This window comes from Somniosus microcephalus, chromosome 13 (genome assembly GCF_052327205.1).
Source record: "Somniosus microcephalus isolate GS21.2 chromosome 13, FLI_Smic_1.0, whole genome shotgun sequence".
NCBI classification, from domain to species: Eukaryota; Metazoa; Chordata; class Chondrichthyes; order Squaliformes; family Somniosidae; genus Somniosus; species Somniosus microcephalus.
Window position 1 is genome coordinate 159,859,484 of NC_140999.1, and position 18,197 is coordinate 159,877,680.

The 18,197-nt window shown below is 44.0% G+C and overlaps 1 protein-coding gene across 3 annotated transcripts in view; it reads right to left on the reverse strand.

The window, feature by feature from the left end:
- LOC147108710 (sodium/potassium-transporting ATPase subunit beta-1-interacting protein 3-like) overlaps nt 1-18,197 on the reverse strand; it is a 293,331-nt gene that overhangs the window by 150,332 nt on the left and 124,802 nt on the right. For all 3 annotated transcript variants that reach the window (XM_086005458.1, XM_086005456.1, XM_086005457.1), the window contains exons 2-3: nt 15,828-15,965; nt 2,252-2,332 (exon numbers count right to left, since the gene is read on the reverse strand). In XM_086005458.1, the coding sequence (XP_085861584.1) occupies nt 2,252-2,332; nt 15,828-15,965 (219 nt within the window). The remainder of the gene's footprint in view (nt 1-2,251; nt 2,333-15,827; nt 15,966-18,197) is intronic.

Genomic DNA, 18,197 nt, shown 5'->3' on the forward strand with positions numbered 1-18,197 from the left:
AGCACAGGATTACCACAGGATGGCACTGACAGTTTCTGGTAATAGGAATTTAATATCTTTATAGTTGTGTATTGTATTACTCTGGTTAACAAATAAATAACTTTGGCTTCACGCTTTTATCAACAAAATATGAGAAAGTTCGCTCCCAATTATCTAAAATGAGCACTTTTTACTGTTCTTAGTTGAAAGTCTTGGAATGGTAATTTTATGAATTTGTGCTCCCAGCATGGAGCATGACCCATTGAGAGTAGATATCAAGTATTCAGCTATGCCCTCCCCATGATTTTCTATCCTAATGGCCAGAAAATTGTGGGGAGCGACACCTGATTTTCTGATATGTGTTCTCAGTGGCCATAGTTGCATGCCACAAGCACAATTTCATAAAATTACCTCTTTGGTGTTAATCTGTACCCACAAGATAAGGTTTAGGTGCCTGATGATTCTTCTATTGCACAAGTGCATTTTAACACCGATTTAGAATGATAGCGTACACCAACCTACCTATAATAGCATTTAGTATCAAACTGTAGTCATGTTGGAAAGGGAACAGAAAAGCAGGGCAGGCTGATGGCAGAGCACATTAATGTATCAGTGCGCTGGCAGAAAGTAGTATAATACAGAGCTTCCCTGCAGGACAAAGGGGTATTCAACTGAGGTCAAATTCATTCATCCCTTAACAGATGAATATAGAGCAGAAGATACCCCCTCCACCCTCTCGTGTCAGCTTGTGACTGCACTTCAAAAGTAATCCATTGGTTAAGACATTCTGTAGACATAATCAAATGCAAGTTGTTTCTTTCTCTAGGTCAAGTAATGATGAATTACACAGGACAACATAAATGGAGGAGGACAAAGAAAAAAACAACAATAATACGATTTTTTCCCCTTAAATTTTTTAAACAAATTTTGTCCTTAGCAAGGTGACATACTGTACTGGGAAATGGAACACTTCATTCTAGATATCATGCAGGTATCAAGTACTCCCAGGCCAAATATGGTGAGTACTACTACAGAGTGTGTTCTGCCTCAACAATGTGCCTCAGAACAGCTCTATAGCTACATTTGTTCCACGTCGATGGCTTCTTTGTGAGAGATTCCAATCAATGCCAAATTCGGGACAATTTTGTACTGTAGCCTCAAGCCTGATGCCCAACCTTCATTTTAGGACCAGAACAATAAGCAGACAGAGGAGGCTTTCATCACCTGTTTCTGGATTAGATTTGAAATCAGATTTCAGAGCTGAAAGAACAGAATCTAATCCACTACAAGCTGCCCCCCAGTAATCTATCAATATAAAAATTCTGGGGGCACCAATCACTCTTCAGTTATCACACTTCGAAGTGTCAAAAGTATTTTAAAAAAAGAATGACAAAGCCTGCTGAATTTTCTGACATGAAGGTAGAAATTTACAAGCAACTCCTAATCTACAAACTCTCCTCACCACGCAGCAATTAAACTTGGATTGAGCTCAGGCTATACTTACTTTTCTTTCACGGGTATTTATTAGACTAACATTTATTTTTCCATTATACTGAAACACCAATATAACTTGACTTTTTAATTGCTTTATAATTTTGGTCCTTTCTTGTATTCATCAAGAAAGGTCAAAGATAAAGAGCACTAGGGAAAAAAACAGGTTATTCGCTTAAGGCACCCAAGTGTCAGCATCAATAATCATCAGATCAGGTATAGGACAGCTTGAAGTAGGGCAAACCTCCCTCTACTCTATTCCCACAATGCATTTTAAAGATAAATTTACCAATCCTGTGCTCGCTGTATTAAAAGGGTCGGCAGAACAGAGAATCAGCACCATAGTGAGTCCAACCAGCAGCCTCTTCAAGCAACAGCTCCCCACTGGGAGGGTAGGATCAGCGAATGTACATTTTAATCCAAACTTCTAACAGCAGCCTTTCTGCACCAGTACATTTCAAATTCCCAGAACAGCCATGCTGATGGTTCTCCAAGTGAGTGAAATTATCTGAAATTCAAGCTGTGGGTCCAACTCCACCAGGAACTGGTTTGAGATTGCCCAAGCTCAGTCTGGGGAGGATTCAAACCCAACCCCAAAGGTGCAAGCTAACCCACTGCATTACTCATTGCTTCCCCAATATATCTTGCATTTGGAGTTTACCTTTTGCCACTGACTAGACAACATGATCAGTTCATTTTATGACACAAAGTGCTTAAAAGATGTTAATGGATAGGTACAATCTTCAAATGACACTGGTCTATATATAGTTAATCAACCTACCTTTGAAAGGCCTCCTACTTCCAAATAGAAGCAGATGATGAATACATTCCAGGTGACCCACAGGGCTGTCCAGACAGCATACTAGAAAAATAAAAGCACAAAGTTTGAGTTTACGTTCACACACAAATTCATGAATGAACATCACTAAGCTGACGGCTCAGCTGCAGTTACAGGTGTGAAAAAGAATGTTTATTCAGCTGCACTCAGGTGCTCAACTATCCTACACTATCTGAAAGATATCATGATAATTGCAATGCTGGAACTGCAATATTAAATTGGATTAAAGTCAATACTGATAATGCTCTGCTAGAACAACAATATTACTGAAAATTCAATTCAAAAGACTGTAAAACTATTATGGAAAACATTACTTTCAATCATTATTAGAGCAATGTCTGCATTTTTATACTTTCATCAATCAAAACTGATTGAACCAGCCAGAAATAGATTTTAATTCCAAATACTCATAATATCATCCAATGATTTACAACTATGCTGCTATTCTAGTTTCAAGATGACAGATGCAGCACTAATTACTATAAATGTTGTTGTGTTCTCTTTCTGTTCCACAGTTTGTGTACTTTGTTTACACTGTTTCATTGTGTCAAAAAGCCTGCACAAATCTCTTTTCATGCAGTGAAACAAATTCTGTAGAAGTTACAGTCAGTGTTGTTCTGGTCCTCTGTGGCAATTTTGACACAAGACTACAGGTTAAAATAGAGGAATTTGGTTTGAGCAGTCATACTGACACAAAAAACAATTATAATTGCTACCCATATGTCTGCAATATACTCTATTGTTGAGTCTGGAATAGATGGTACAGAGTACAGTACTGCACTCTTAAAACAAAAATCTCAAAAATAGCAATATTATAGCTGGTGCTAAAGTATCATGTTGATCTTAAGGATTGCATGAAATGGATTCATGGTTTTCAATCTCAGCAAAGTCTGTAAAAAAAAAACAAGAAAATCAATGCAAATTTTTGCAGAAACAGTTGGTGCTGAATGTTAAACAAATCAAATTGAAATACTATAATAAAATGACAACTCTGGTTTGTGTGGATTGTGGTAGTAACTAGGTTAACTTGCATTTATATAGTGTCTTTCACATTCTCAGGACAGCCCAATGTTTCACAACAAATGAATTACTTTTGAAATGTAGTCACTGCTATTTGTTTAGGCAAACCTGGAGGCAATAGATGTATAGCAAGATCCCACAAAAACAATGCAATAGATGACTAGTTAATCCACTTTGATGGTTTTGATTCAGGAATACTGTTGAATATTATTGGGAAAACTCCCTTCTCCTCTTCAAAAAAGTGCCATGGGGTATTTTACATCCAGAGCCAGATTAAGAATTCTAGGCACCAAGAACATTTAGGGCCCCTCCGCACAACCCTACCCCAATCCACGAAAACACAAATATGTCGTAAAATGCATGAAGAAATGTGTCTGTAGAATACTTACACACTGCATTAAAAATAAAGCAAATCATATCACAATGTACTAGGTTGAAATTAAACTGATCCAGAGCTTGTATGCTGTTTTCCTGCATTATGGTGAGTTTTACCAGGGGCCCCAATTTTGACTGAGGCCTCTGGGCACGAGAGCCGTAGACCTGGGCGTTAATCCGCCCCGGGCCATTTTCTATCTGCTTTGCTTACTTCCATTTGTACCTCCCCATTGCTTCAGTTCTGATTTGCTGCTATTTAACTTTGACCCGATCAGTGAAATGTACTGGGAAAAGTGTGCTAGGAAAAGTGTAATGGGGAACATGTGGTTGAAAAATGTTAGCGAAATTAAGTGTGACACTTATAGGAAGAGTTTAATATATTAGATATGTTTATTTTCCTTGAAATTCTGTTGTTTTTCTATAATTATAAAATGCTTGTATCGTCTTTTATGATTCCAAATTTTAATTATGACAATATTATTTGTATAATCTGTGATTTGATATGCATAATGTTAGTAAAAGGATTTCATAGAATCATACAGCACAGAAGGAGGCCATTCAGCCCTGTGTGCCTGTGCCTACTCTTTGAAAGAGCTATCCGATTACTCTCACTCCCCTGCTCTTTCCCCGTAGCCCTGCAATTTTATTCCTTTTTAAGTATATATCCAATTCCCTTTTGAAAGTCACTATTGAATCTCCTTCCGCCATCCTTTCAGGCAATGCATTCCAGATCATAACAAAATATCTCCTCCTCTCCCCCCACCCCCCACCCCTTCCCACACCCTGGCTTTTTCGGCAATTATCTTAAATCTGTGTCTTCTGGTTATTGACCCTCCTGCCAATGGCAACAGTTTCTCCCTCTCTATTCTATCAAAAGCCCTCATAATTTTGAGAACCTCTATTAACTGTCCCCTTAACCTTTTCTGCTCTAAGGAGAACAATCCCAACTTCTCCAATCTTTCCACATAACTGAAGTCCCTCATCTCTGGTACCATTCTGGTAAATCTCCTAATTTAATTTGATTTAATTGGGAGACATACTTCCTGCACTATGCTAAAGTTAATTAATCAAAATACATTAGCCTGCATCAATAGACATTTAATATAATTTTTGTTTTTACACTCCAAACACATACATGGGATAATTCAGTGGCTTATTTTTCTAACTTAGAAGATGCATTAATCCATTCTATATAAACTAATATGTATACCAATAGAAATGCCTTACAGTATTATGATTCTTTTCATAACTTATTTTCACTGTGCATTAACCTTAAATATAATACACCCAATAAACTTCAATTACCTTCAGTTGAAGTCTGATAGATAATTATGTGTATGGCCAAGCAAGCCAACTCTTTTGAGCAGTTTGTTTCTTCGCACTTGGGTAATAAACTCACTTCTTCATTAGCAAAGCAATCAAACTGAGCATACAATTTGCTTCCAACATAACTTTAATGTAGCTGTTAAATCAGTCTTTAATAACAATATTCAACAGGGCTAATAATTAATGATTCAACAAGGAACTGAGAATAAAAAGTTATTGGATAATATCAAAAAAAGTTCAGACTTATAGCAAAGTTTATTGAAATCCTATATTTTAAGACAATAAAATGATTTGTTCTGTATATTTACCAAGGTAATCAACCTGTGTACAGTTCTATGGGTAACAATCTTATTTCAACTTTATTTTCCTCAGTACTATATATACTGTTTACTATGATCATATGAATACCACAATATTTTCTCAACCGTGTTTTCAAAATTAACAATTTCCAACTCAGTTTAGTGTTTGTTTGGCTCAGCCTGAGTCAGAATATTGTGGGTTCAAGACCCACTATGGAGCCGAGCATACAATCTAGGCTGACACTGCGTTGTGGAAGGTGCCATCTTTCAGATTCAATGTCCAACCAAGCTGGCTCAGGTGGATGAAAAAATTCCCATGGCACTATATAAATGTGAGCAGAGGGTTTCTCTTACTGCACTGACCAACATTTCTCCCTCAATGAACACCACCCAAAAAAAAGATTAAAATGGCCATTTAACTCATTTACAGATTGTGGGATCTTGCTGTACACAATTTGCTGACAGAACAGTAACTGCCCTTCAATGTCATTGGTTGTAAAGTGGTTTCAAATGTCATGAGGATGTGATAAGCACAGTAATTTAGAAAATTACACCATAGGTGCTACTTAAATGAGAATTCTTTCTTTACAGAATGTTAGGCCTAAATTTTAGCCAACAGGCACGTTCCATGCTGTGGGAATTGGGGTGGGGAGGGGCGTGGTTTTGAGGTCAGGAAACACAGCAGAATTCCTTTAAAAAAAAATTCTGCCGGATTCCCGCCCATAGGCAGCCCGAGTGACAGGCCTGTTGGGCAGGGAAGCCTACAGCACAAAGCCACAGCCAAGGAGAGCAGGTAGGTCTAGTGGGTGGGGGAGGATGTGGGAGAGATCGTAAATGGGGGTCCCGATCACATGGGAGTGTTCCCAAATGTGGGGGGGAGGGCGCTGATGTTGGTCGGGGAAGGGGGCGGTGTCCGATGGTGGTCGGGGAGGGGGGAGGATGCCGATGGTGGTCGGGGAGGGGGGGTTGTCCGATTGTGGTCGGGGGAGGGGGGGGGGGTTGTCCGATGGTGATCGGGGGAGGGGGGGTTGTCCGATGGTGGTCGGGGGAGGGGGAGTGTCCGATGGTGATCGGGGGGAGGGGATGTTGTCCGATTGTGGTCGGGGGAGGGGGGGGTTGTCCGATGGTGATCGGGGGAGGGAGGGTTTTCCGATGGTGGTCGGGGGAGGGGGGGGTGTCCGATGGTGGTTGGGGGAGGTGGGGTCCGATGGTGGTCAGGGAAGGGGGGTGTCCGATGGTGGTCGGGGGGAGCAGTTGGTGGTGGGGGAGAGCAGACAGATCATCGGGAGGGATTTACTGGGTAGCTTGTTGGGCCTGGTGGAAACATTCCTGCTCCTCCTGGCCCACAAGCAGTGCTGTAAAGGCACTTCTCTCATGGATTCAGCCTTTCTCGCCTCCTTCCACCTGCCGGATTTCTCAAGGCCTGGGAAATCCAACCGCCATGAGTTAAAAATAGAGTGACAGTTAAAATGAAGGCACGCAGCCTCATTTAAATGCCCAACCCTCCTCCTGCGAACAGATTGATCACCCACCCCTCGTCCGGCGTCTGTTAAAACTGAATGTGGGCAGGTTGGGTTCCTGTTTCAGATCTTTTGAATTTTAACCTCTGACCTGACCCAACCCGCCTCTTTTTGGAAGTTAAAATTCAGTCTTTATTATTCACAAGTGTCTTGTGTCGATTTTATGTGATATGACAGAAATTTATCACTCGGTTTGTCTTTTCTCATTTTTGTAACTTGCTGTTCATTCTAGTGAAACGGCATACACTGGGACTCATGCACAGTGCTGTTGATTTAAGTGCATGTACATGAAGAGAGATCAAACCAAAGTAGACGTATATGCCTATTTTCATCTTGAAGCCACATTTGTTATCTTGTTTGCCATGAAACCAGTAGTTTATGAAGATCTTTAGCATTTGCATTTGATATTTTCATTAGTTCGAAATGTTTTTATACCTAGATGACAACATAGGGGACGATAGCAGCAATCAATTAATTCAGTTTATTTGAGGCCTACTGAAAGGCACCTAGGCTAGTTCAGTTTGAGGTTCAAACTCAACAACATGTTCAAATTGCAATAACTCCCTCCCTACCTCTACAAACATGAATATTTTGAGTGAGATTCAGGGTTAAGATTCTGAAAATGAAGAGATTAAGCTAAATCTGAAAAAAATATATAATCCGTTTGTGAAAGGAACCATTCAAGATATACACTGGCATTACTTGCAATAAATCTCTCCAAGGCAGGAAAATGTCAGAAACACTCAGTACAGTACATTGTCTCATACAGCACACTCATCCTCATTGAGAATCATCCTCAGCTGTGGTGCCTGATGCCAAAATAAGCATTACAATCAGAACTGTACTCCACTAAAAAAGTTACTGCCATTCCCGTATCATTCTCTGCGTCCAGATACACTGCCATCTATCTAAGCTGAACCATCTCTTCCTGTTGCCGTCAGGATAATTTCCTTCATACTAGTTTGGTTTGTGGAAATATCTAAATTAGTGTAATGGTCAATCATCTACTGTAATCCTAGATATGAAAACTCAGACTATTTTATCCTTTTTCATTGCTAAAAGTCTGCATACTTTCTAACTGATCAAAAACTGTGGAGATTCAACATATAATGGTCCAGAACTTCGGGTCTCCACGGGTGAGTACGCACGAGGTACTCACCCGTAAGCCCAATGGAAGTCCCGGTTTCCTGCATGCACTGCGCATGCATGGGAAACCGGCACTTCCGTTCCCCTGAACGAAGGGGTTCAGTGTTCAAACACGTGCGCAGGAACTTACGTTTTTTTTACAGGTTTTCCCGGGAGGGTATGTCTCCAGAAGTTACACATATAAAAAGCAGTCGCAAGGCCTGCTTTTTACAAGGTAAATGGAGAATTAATTAAAATTAAAACATTTTTTCCACAGGTTTATTATTTTTAAATACTTTAAAGAAAGGGAAGTTTATTTTTAGCCCCGTTAGAAAATAAAATTATTTTTTTCAAAAATTTAAATTATTGTTTAAAATATTTCATGTAATTTATAGTTTATTTAAAAAATGTGATTTAAAAAAAAAATTATTTGAAGATTTAGTGATGTTTTGGGGCCCGTAGTATTTATAACTTTTGACAGCCCTTCCTGTCAAACTTATGAATGAAGCATTCCCTGCTACTGTTGGCTCTCCATGGCCCACGTGATCCCAGGGGACGCATCGAACTAACTGCGCCCCGGGATACGCAAGCACTGCACGCCAGCAGTTGGAGCAGGCCCAGGTTCGGAATTCCACGCGGGCCCACAGCTCAAAGACCGGCGCGTAAGGTAAGTGCTTACACCCGCGGGAAGCCCCCAACCCGAATTTCTGGGCCAATGTAATAGAAAGAAAGAACTTCCATTTATATAGCGCCTTTCATGTCCTTGGCATGTCCCAAAGCACCTCACTGAAATACAGCACCTCCGACAGTGCAGCACTCCCTCAGTACTGCACTAAAATGCCATCTTAGATTATGCCCGCAAGTCTCAGGAGTAGGACTTAAACCCACAACCTCCTGACTCAGAAGCAAGAGACAAGACTGACACCATAATAGTAAATAATTATCCATTAAGTTGCAGGAGGCATAGTTGTTATTAATGAGAAAATATACGAAGTCGTACTATAAGGGACTGTTCTCTCCGCGACACCCTGGTCCACTTCTCAATTATCCAACACACACTCCCCTTCCCACGGCACCTTCCCGTGCAAGCGCAGGAGAGGCAGCACCTACCCTTTTGCCTCCTCCCTTCCCACCGTCCAGGGACCCAAACACTCCTTCCAGGTGAAACAATGATTTACTTGTACTTCTTGCAATTTAGTATACTGTATTCGCTGCTCACGATGCGATCTCCTTTACATTGGGGAGACCAAACACAGATTGGGTGACCGCTTTACGGAACACCTCCATTCAGTCCACAAGCGTGACCCCGAGCTTCCAGTTACCTGTCATTTTAATTCTCTGCCCCACTTCCACTCCGTCCTCGGCCTCCTACACTGTTCCAATGAAGCCCAACGCAAGCTCGAGGAACAGCACCTCAACTCTCGATGAGGCACTTTACAGCACTGAGTTCAACAATTTCAGAAATTTAACCACTGCCCCATTTTTTCAGACAGCAGCTGTTGCTGAGGATTCTGCTAGTCCCATTCACACCTCCTCTAGACTCATCTTTTATTTCTTTACTTGTCCTATTACCATTCCCTTTTGCCTTGCACCTTCATCCCTTTTTCATTTAATCTCTTCTGCCTTCCACCCTATCACAGACCTTCCCTTTTGTTCTTTCCTCCCTCGCCTCTTTCCCTGCCTCTATACTTGTTTAAAACCTGTTACATCTTCAACCTTTTGCAGTTCTGATGAAAAGTAATTGACCTGAAATGTTAACTCTGTTTCTCTCTCCGCAGATGCTGCCTGACCTGCTGAGTATTTCCAGCATTTTCTGTTTTTATTTCAGATTTCCAGCACCCGCAGTATTTTGCTTTTGTATTATCTTTAACAATGTTACTTTGTCTAAAAACATCTGTCTACAAAGACAATCAGAGGTGATCGTGAACCATACATCTGGAGTCGGGTAACAGCATTCTGACATAAGACTATAATTTCTCCCAATTTCCTCGTCTGCTTTCCTCGCTTGAAGGTGCTGACTCTTGAATACATAGGTGGCAACAGCTTTTTCAACCACCGAGCCATTCTTCATAAGTGAGCCTAGACAGTGAGTGTCAGCAGGTCCTCACAACCAAGTCTGATCCTATCCTCACCCGATAGCACACTTTCCAGCAAGAGTCACTGGAAAAGCAATTAGGAGCAGAAACTAGTGTCAACTGCTGTGTTTGCCTATATTACAACGGTGACACTTCAAAAGTATTTAACTGGCTATTGTCTTCCTATTGCTTTCTTCACCGTCCCAAAGGAAAGTCCCGAGAAAATCACAAGTAGACATAAATCTCTGTCTCTCTTATTTCTTATAAAATTTATGAAGGCCACTACTTCTGCAGTTCAAACTCTTTCACCTGCCTTTGAGACCCCTTGTTATTTCCTCTTCCTTGCTGCACTACGTTCCCACTAGGGACGTACCCTGAAGCCTAACTCACATAAGAACATAAGAACATAAGAAATAGGAGCAGGAGTAGGCCAATCGGCCCCTCGAGCCTGCTCCGCCATTCAATAAGATCATGGCTGATCTGATCCTAACCGCCAATCTACTATCACAGAACCATCTCCTGAATCTAACAGAATTAGACACATGAAATAGGAGCAGGATCAGGCTACACGGCCCCTGGGCCCGCTCCGCTACCCACAGGGCCATGACCGATCCGAACCTAGACTCATGTCCAAATTCCTGCTCGCTCCCCGTAACCCTTAATTCCCTTTACTTCTAGGAAACTGTCTATTTCTGTTTTAAATTTATGTAATGATGTAGCTTCTACAGCTTTTTGGGGCAGCATATTCCATGGACCTACCACCCTCTGAGCAAAGTAGTTCCTCCTCATCTCAGTTTTGAAAGAGCAGCCCCTTATTCTAAGACTATGCCCCCTAGTTCTAGTTTCACCCATCATCGGGAACATACTCCCCGCATCCACCCGATCCAACCCCTTCACAATCTTATATGTTTCAATAAGATCGCCTCTCATTCTTCTGAACTCCAATGAGTAGAGTCCCAATCTACTCAACCTCTCCTCATATGTCCATCCCCTCATCTCCGGGATTATCTTTGGATGTAGAGGTAGAAACTGGTAATTCTATTTATTTAGAATAAATTTCAGAACAAAGCACTTTCCCCTTCTCTGTGGAGCAACATCACAAGACAAAACAACAGGGGAAAAAAGTGCACTCGACTGAATTAAGCTGGAAGAGTATAGGGTTTGAGCGGCCATGATTTCTTGATATGCTCCCATTGGGTGAAGCAGTGTACTAGGAGTGTGCATTCATAATCACATCAGGTTTTAGGAGTGTTCAGCTTTGGGAATTTCACTTTAACTTGGATATACGAACCTTGGATGATAATTCATCAGGATTATATTTGGGATGAAAGGAATTGGCTAAAATGAGTAACTAGGTGAACTAGGACTATATTTCCTAGAGCTGAGGTTAAGCGGTGGTCTGATTGCAGTGTTTAAAATAATGAAGGGAACTGACCGAGTAGATAGGGAATTACTTCCATCTATTTGGGGAATCCAGAACAAGGGGACACAGAATTAGAACTAAGCCAGTTAAAAGTGAATTTACACTGCCTGTAAGGGTGGTGGAAGCAGGTTAAATGGTAACTTTCAAAAGGGAATTGGATAAATACCTGAAGAGGAGAAAGTTGCAGGGCTATAGGGAAAGAGCAGGGCAGTACGACTAATTGGATAGCTTTTTCAAACGAGTCGGCACATGCATGATGGGCCGAATAGCCTCCTTCTGGGCTGTAATATTCTATGATCTTATGATATGATTCTATGAATGCAGAAAAGGTTTCTTCAAATAAAGGGTTGTAAAAATATGGGATGCACAGTTTATGTGAGAAAAGGGGAGAAATTGGGTGGAGCCGCAAACGGGGTGCCAAGCTCGCCTGGGCGCCGGATTTAGCGCAGCGTTTGGAGCAGCAGCGACCGCCGGAAATTCAGCTTGAGCGCCCCAAGAGGGACACGGGGCGAGGCTCGAGGCGCTCCGCGTCCCTCTTAGGGCGCTGAAACTGAATATCGCAGCGCAACGTGCCGCAGCACCACACGCCGCGGCACGGCGCGCTGCGGTACTGCAGGCCTTCCTCCCATTCTTAAGGGGGAGGGGCCTGCACCAGCGCAATCGGAGATCGCGAGTGCCGGCAAAAGAGCCCGGCACCGAGGAGAAGTGCCGAGCTCTCGGAAAACAGCCGGCAATGCCGCGGGGGGCGATCAGGAGGCCGGGAACGGAGGTGCTGGCAGGCGGCCGCCGGAAAAAAGGGCCACCCCGCACCTCCACCTTAATTTGCGCCACTGCCGCCACAGGAAAGCCCCGTGAACCGGGCGCCATTTGCGAACGGCGCTACAGAGGCGGTCGCTGCCAAATATCGAGATCGGGGCGGTAGCGGGGCGCTGCGCACACCAATGATGTCATCGGAGGCAGCGCAGCGCAACAGGTTAACACCGCCATTAGCACCCCAGCTAAATATCGCGGGAGGCGCGGCCAGTGGCGCTAAAGCCACTGAGTGCCCTCTTTAGGCGCTAACTGGTGGCGCAGCCCACCGAATTTCTAGGCCAAGAAGTTCACTACAACAGGGATTCCTTTAGTGCTCCTCTGTCACTTGCTTTATGAGCAAGAACCTCCAGCCCTTTCTCACTGTCCATGCAACAGGTAAATGGTCCAGAAAATCCCTGGCCTGCTTAAACCGTTTAACTGTTGCTCTGCACAATCATTATTTCTGATGCACCATTAGCCTGTCCATTAGGAGATTGCAGCTAAAAACAGCAGAACTAGGATTAAGAGACAGATGGGAATTCTCTCAAAAAGCCTTAGTAACTCACAGTTAAACCCTGAATAGTACACCAACTGCAATCTGTAGCCTTTCTCATTTCAGGCTTAGCAACGTCCTGCAATAGGGTCCTGGGCCCTAGCACCTTGGTTTCTTAATAATAGAACAACGTTGGTAGTTTTATTTTCCGGATATTTCTCTTGTTCCTCTGTTTTATTAAAGTATAAGAATAAGAAAATTAGATGTGGTCCTCCATCTTTTTTCCATTATATTTGCTGGTCATTCCTTCACTTTGATTATGGGTAGTCTGGGGTCTGCAGCATGGTTGTGCTGTGTAGCTGCTAAAATAGAAACATAGAAGATAGGAGCAGAAGTAGGCCATTCGGCCCCTCGAGCCTGCTCCGTCATTCGATGAGATCATGGCTGATCATCCAAACTCAGTACCCTGTCCCTGCCTTCTCCCCATATCCCTTGACCCCTTTAGCCTTAAGAAATATATCTAACTCCTCCTTGAATATATTTAATGAATTGGCCTCAACTGCCTTCTGTGGTAGAGAATTCCACAGGCTCACCACTCTCTGGGTTCTGGACTCCCCCGCCATCAGGAACATCCTTCCTGCATCTAGTCTGTCTAGTCCTGTTAGAATTTTATAAGTTTCAATGAGATCCCCTCTCATTCTTCTAAACTCCAGCGAGTATAAGCCCAATCGACCCAATCTCTCCTCATACGTCATTCCTGCCATCCCATGTATCAGTCTGGTGAATCTTTGCTGCACTCCCTCCACGGCAAGAACATCCTTCCTCAGATATGGTGACCAAAACTGCACACAATACTCAAGGTGTGGTCTCACCAAGGCCCTGTACAACTGCAGCAAGACATCCTTGTTCCTGTACTCGAACCCTCTCGCTACAAAGGCCGACATACCATTTGCCTTCTTAACCGCCTGCTGCACCTGCATGCTTACCTTCAGCTGGAGGGAAAGAGGGGAGGGAGAGAAGGAGAGAGTGGAGTGGAGTGGGAGGGGGAGAGGGGAGGGAGAGAGGGAAAGAGGGGAGGGGAGGGAGAGAGGGGAGGGAAGGGAGAGAGGGTGAGTGGAGTGGAGTGGGAGGGGGAGAGGGGAGGGAGAGAGGGAGGGAGTGGAGGGGTGGGGAAGAGGGGAGGGGGAGAGAGTGGAGTGGAGTGGGAGAGGGGAGAGAGGGAGGGAGAGAGGGAGGGAGTGGAGGGGGAGAGGGGAGGGGAGGGAGGGAGAGAGTGGAGTGGAGAGGGGAGGGGAGGGAGAGAGGGAGAGTGGAGTGGGAGGGGAGAGGGGAGGGGAGGGGGAGAGGGGAGGGAGAGAGGGGAGGGGAGGGGAGGGAGAGAGGGAAAGAGTGGAGTGGAGTAGGAGAGGGAAGGGGGAGAGGGGAGGGGAGGAGGAAAGGGGAGGTGAGGGGGAGGGGCAGGGGATGGGGAGAGTGGAATGGAGTGGGAGGGGGGAGGGAGAGAGTGGAGAGGGGAGGGGAGAGGGCAGAGGAGGGAGAGAGGGGAAGGGAGGGAGAGAGGGAGAGAGTGGAGTGGAGTGGGAGAGGGGAGGGGGAGAGGGGAGGGAGAGAGGGGAGGGGAGGGGGAGAGGGGAGGGGACGGGATGGGGAGAGTGGAATGGAGTGGGAGAGGGGAGGGGGAGAGGGAGAGGGGAGGAGGAGAGGGGGAGAAGGTGCGGGGAAGGGAAGGGCGAAAATGAGGGGGATGGGTAGGGGAAGAAGAGGTGGAAGGGGAGGTGGAAGGGGTAGGGAGGTTTTGTTGGTTCATGAAATGTGGCAGCACTGGAGGTGGAAGTTTGTGTGTAGCATGCAATGTGATAGAAGAGGGAATCCTTGGAGTATAAAAGTAGTATGAGGTGGGTGTTTGGACATTCTAATATTACAGAGAAGCTTTTGTTGTTGGGAAGCACTGAGAACAAGGGTTTTGGGGCCTGAGAGCATTGGGGAGGGGGAAGGGGGTGTCGGGTATGGAAGTAGTGGGAAATGTAATTGTGGCTGAGTAGTGGGTGGGCATTCATGGGATTTTAGAGTACTAGGGGGAAGCTCATGCTGTCTGGGACTGATGCCTCAAGGGAGGGAATGATGGGAGGGAGATGTTGTGTTGAGAGTACTGGGAGTCATGTTTTGGGGGTCTCATAGCAATAGGAGAGAGGCTGTGGGGTAAGGAAGTGGTGGGGGGGGGTTCTGCAATCTTTGAAAAATGGGAGAGTAACACTGGAAGTGGCATTCTGGATGATTGGATGGTGGTCCTGGGGTCTGGGATTACATCAAGGGAGTGTCGCAAGTGGGAATAGCCAAGCTGGGTTGGGAATACTAGAAGCAGAGCTTCGGTCGTTGCAGCACTAGGAATGGCATTTTGGGAATCTGGCAATAACAGGAGAGAGGGTCATAAAAGTGCTGTTGGGCTGGTCTTGCAGACTGGGAGCATTGCAAAGACGGTGTCAGGGTCTGTAAGTTTTGGGAAGTGGGATCTGTGGGTCTGGGAATGCTGTAAGGAGTTGTGTGGCACCATTGGCAGCTGGGTTAGCTGGTGCTTTTTTTCTTATTCATTCACGGGATTTGGGCGTTACTGACAAGGCCGGCGTTTATTGCCCATCCCTAGTTGCCCTGGTTTGATACAACTGAGTGGCTGGCTAGGCCATTGCAGAGGACAGTTAAGAGTTAACCACTGTTATGGAGGCAAGGGGTGCAAAAGAATGGAAGCTTGTCCAGTGAGGGCACACATCAGGAATGCGAATGGGCACAACACAAAATTTCCAACCAATAACATGGTTGGAAAATCATGTGACCTACATATCCAAATTTTCAGTCTGTGTTTCTGGAAGCAAGGCAGCCTGCTGGGGTGGAAATGTGGAAAATGATTCCTCTGCTGTAAGAATTCCAAATTAAGGCAGTGAATGAGAAATGATTTAATATACTGGAACACTGCACTAGGATCAAGCATGTTATTATCCAGTACGAGCTGTTTACTTATATAACAATGGCTGGTTAGAGTTAACATGATAGTGAAAAATTGAAAAGTTATTACTCACCACCACAATGTACCGAGGTCTGTACTGAATTGTACCAAAAAGGCCAAGTATAACAACAATGATGTGCAAGAAATTTGCTAGGATGGGGGCCCACTGATATCCCAGGAAATCAAAGATCTGTCTCTCCAAAGCAGCAAGCTTAAAAGGAAAAGAGAGAAAAAAACACCCGAGTCAAACCATCATCAACCACTGTTTATAGAAAGATCAGAAAGAACCTGTATTCATATTATGCTGTATCGCATCTCTCAAAAGCATCCAAATGTGCTTTGCACACAACAAATTACTGTGCAGTGCAGTGACTGTTGTCATGCACTGTACTGTCGAGAGACAATTTTAAGAGTCTGAACTCTGGGTAGGAAAGTCTGAACTCTGGGTGGGAAGCCTCGCCTACTGCGATTTTACATAATTTTACATCCATTTGTCAAATTAGCTTTTTGATGTTCGATGGCACAGACCGTTTGCAACCACATTTATTCCACATTAAACAATTCCAGAGTTATAGTATCGCTTTTGTGTCACTCTGAAGTAGAAACTATAGAAGTGCACCCTTTGTATTGCCATTTTTAACCACAACACAGGTAAGACCAATAAAAACCTGCTGTGCTCTGAATATTATACTGTATTCACTGCTCACGATGCGGTCTCCTCTACATTGGGGAGACCGAACGCAGATTGGATGACCGCTTTGCGGAACACCTCCGTTCAGTCCGTAAGGGTGACCCCGAGCTTCCAGTCGCCTGTCACTTTAATTCTCCGCTCCATTCTCACTCTGACCTCACCATCCTCGGCCTCTTACACTGTTCCAATGAAGCTCAACGTAAGCTCGAGGAACAGCACCTCATCTTTCATTTAGGCACTTTACAGCCTTCTGGACTCAACATCGAGTTCAACAATTTCAGACCATAACGTCTGCCCCTACCTTCTTTTTCCATTTTTTTCTCTCTCTCACATGGCAGCTGTCTTTCATTCTGCCATTGCCATTTACACTTCATCTAGAGCCATCTTTTATTTCTTAACTTGTCCCATTACCATCTCCTTTGGCCTTGCACCATCATCCCTTTTGTCTCTTAATCTCTCCTGCCTTCCATCCTATCACAGATCTTCCCTTTTGTTCTTTCCTCCCCTCCCCCCTTTCCCTGCCCCACACTTGCTTATAAACCTGTTCCATCTCCAGCTTTTTCCAGTTCTGACGAAGGGTCATCGACCTGAAACATTAACTCTGTTTCTCTCTCCACAGATGCTGCCTGACCCGCTGAGTATTTCCAGCATTTTCTGTTTTTATTTCTGCTCTGATCTCTGTTTGACAATTGCAGCCATTTTCAAAAAGTCAAACAAATCAGAATCCTTTGCATCGTGACACAGGAGGGTCCGTTCACCATTGGCAATATTTTTACAAGGGAATGTAGAAATGCAAGCAAAAATAAAACATCTCACTCTCTGTAGATATGATTCGATGAGTCCACGCTTCTGGTGAGAGGCCTCACCCGCTGGAAACTCATTGAAAATTCAGGTGTGCACAGCCCATAATTTTCTGACCATGTGGGCAGCGTGCGCTAGAATTTCTGATATGCACTTCCAGTCGACAAGGTTCTCACCTTACGAGTGTAGAATTGAAAATTACCCAATTTGTATTCTCTCAAGACGCACTAGTCTCGAAAACCACTCCATCGGCTCCCCTACTGTGGGATTAGTTCATTTGTATGTCCACGGATATGTTCATTTGAACAGTAGGAGAATGTTGGTGCTTGATACTTAGTTTAAATCAGTGCAATAGACACAGCTTGTGCCTAAGTTTCCACCCTGAGTCTCCGCATGTGACTAAATGCTTCAGTACTTCGAGAATGTTTTTTAATAATGATCTCTTTTTGCTTTCAATCAATTTTAACAGTTGGGCTCTGTATTAAACTGACACTAATGTAATACATCGCTTAAACACATTTATAGCATCTATCTGTAACACCATACAAAACTTCTTTTATGTTTACTGATGCACTGTAGTTCACTTGATTGCTGAACATTTTACAAGCATATAAAATCCATTGTATGAAATCGCACATCAAAATTTACAGCCATATCCGCATCACATGACACTGACGACTGGGTTACTTTTAGTATCCAAACAACCCACTGTGGACTTGCCGTTGGTGATGCCGGTAAATAAGAACACAGAGCCTCTGGAGAACTCTAACAATGCCAATCAAGAAACTCATACAAATGCAAGTCGCAGAACTAGATCCGCCAGGCCAAAGAAAGTAATGAACAACAGTGGGCTTGCCACAGCATGATGTCTTATATAAGCTGATATAAACGTCATAAAGGGGGCGATTTTGCCAGCTCTGGGGAGGCGGGTATGGAGGCGGGACTGCCGGG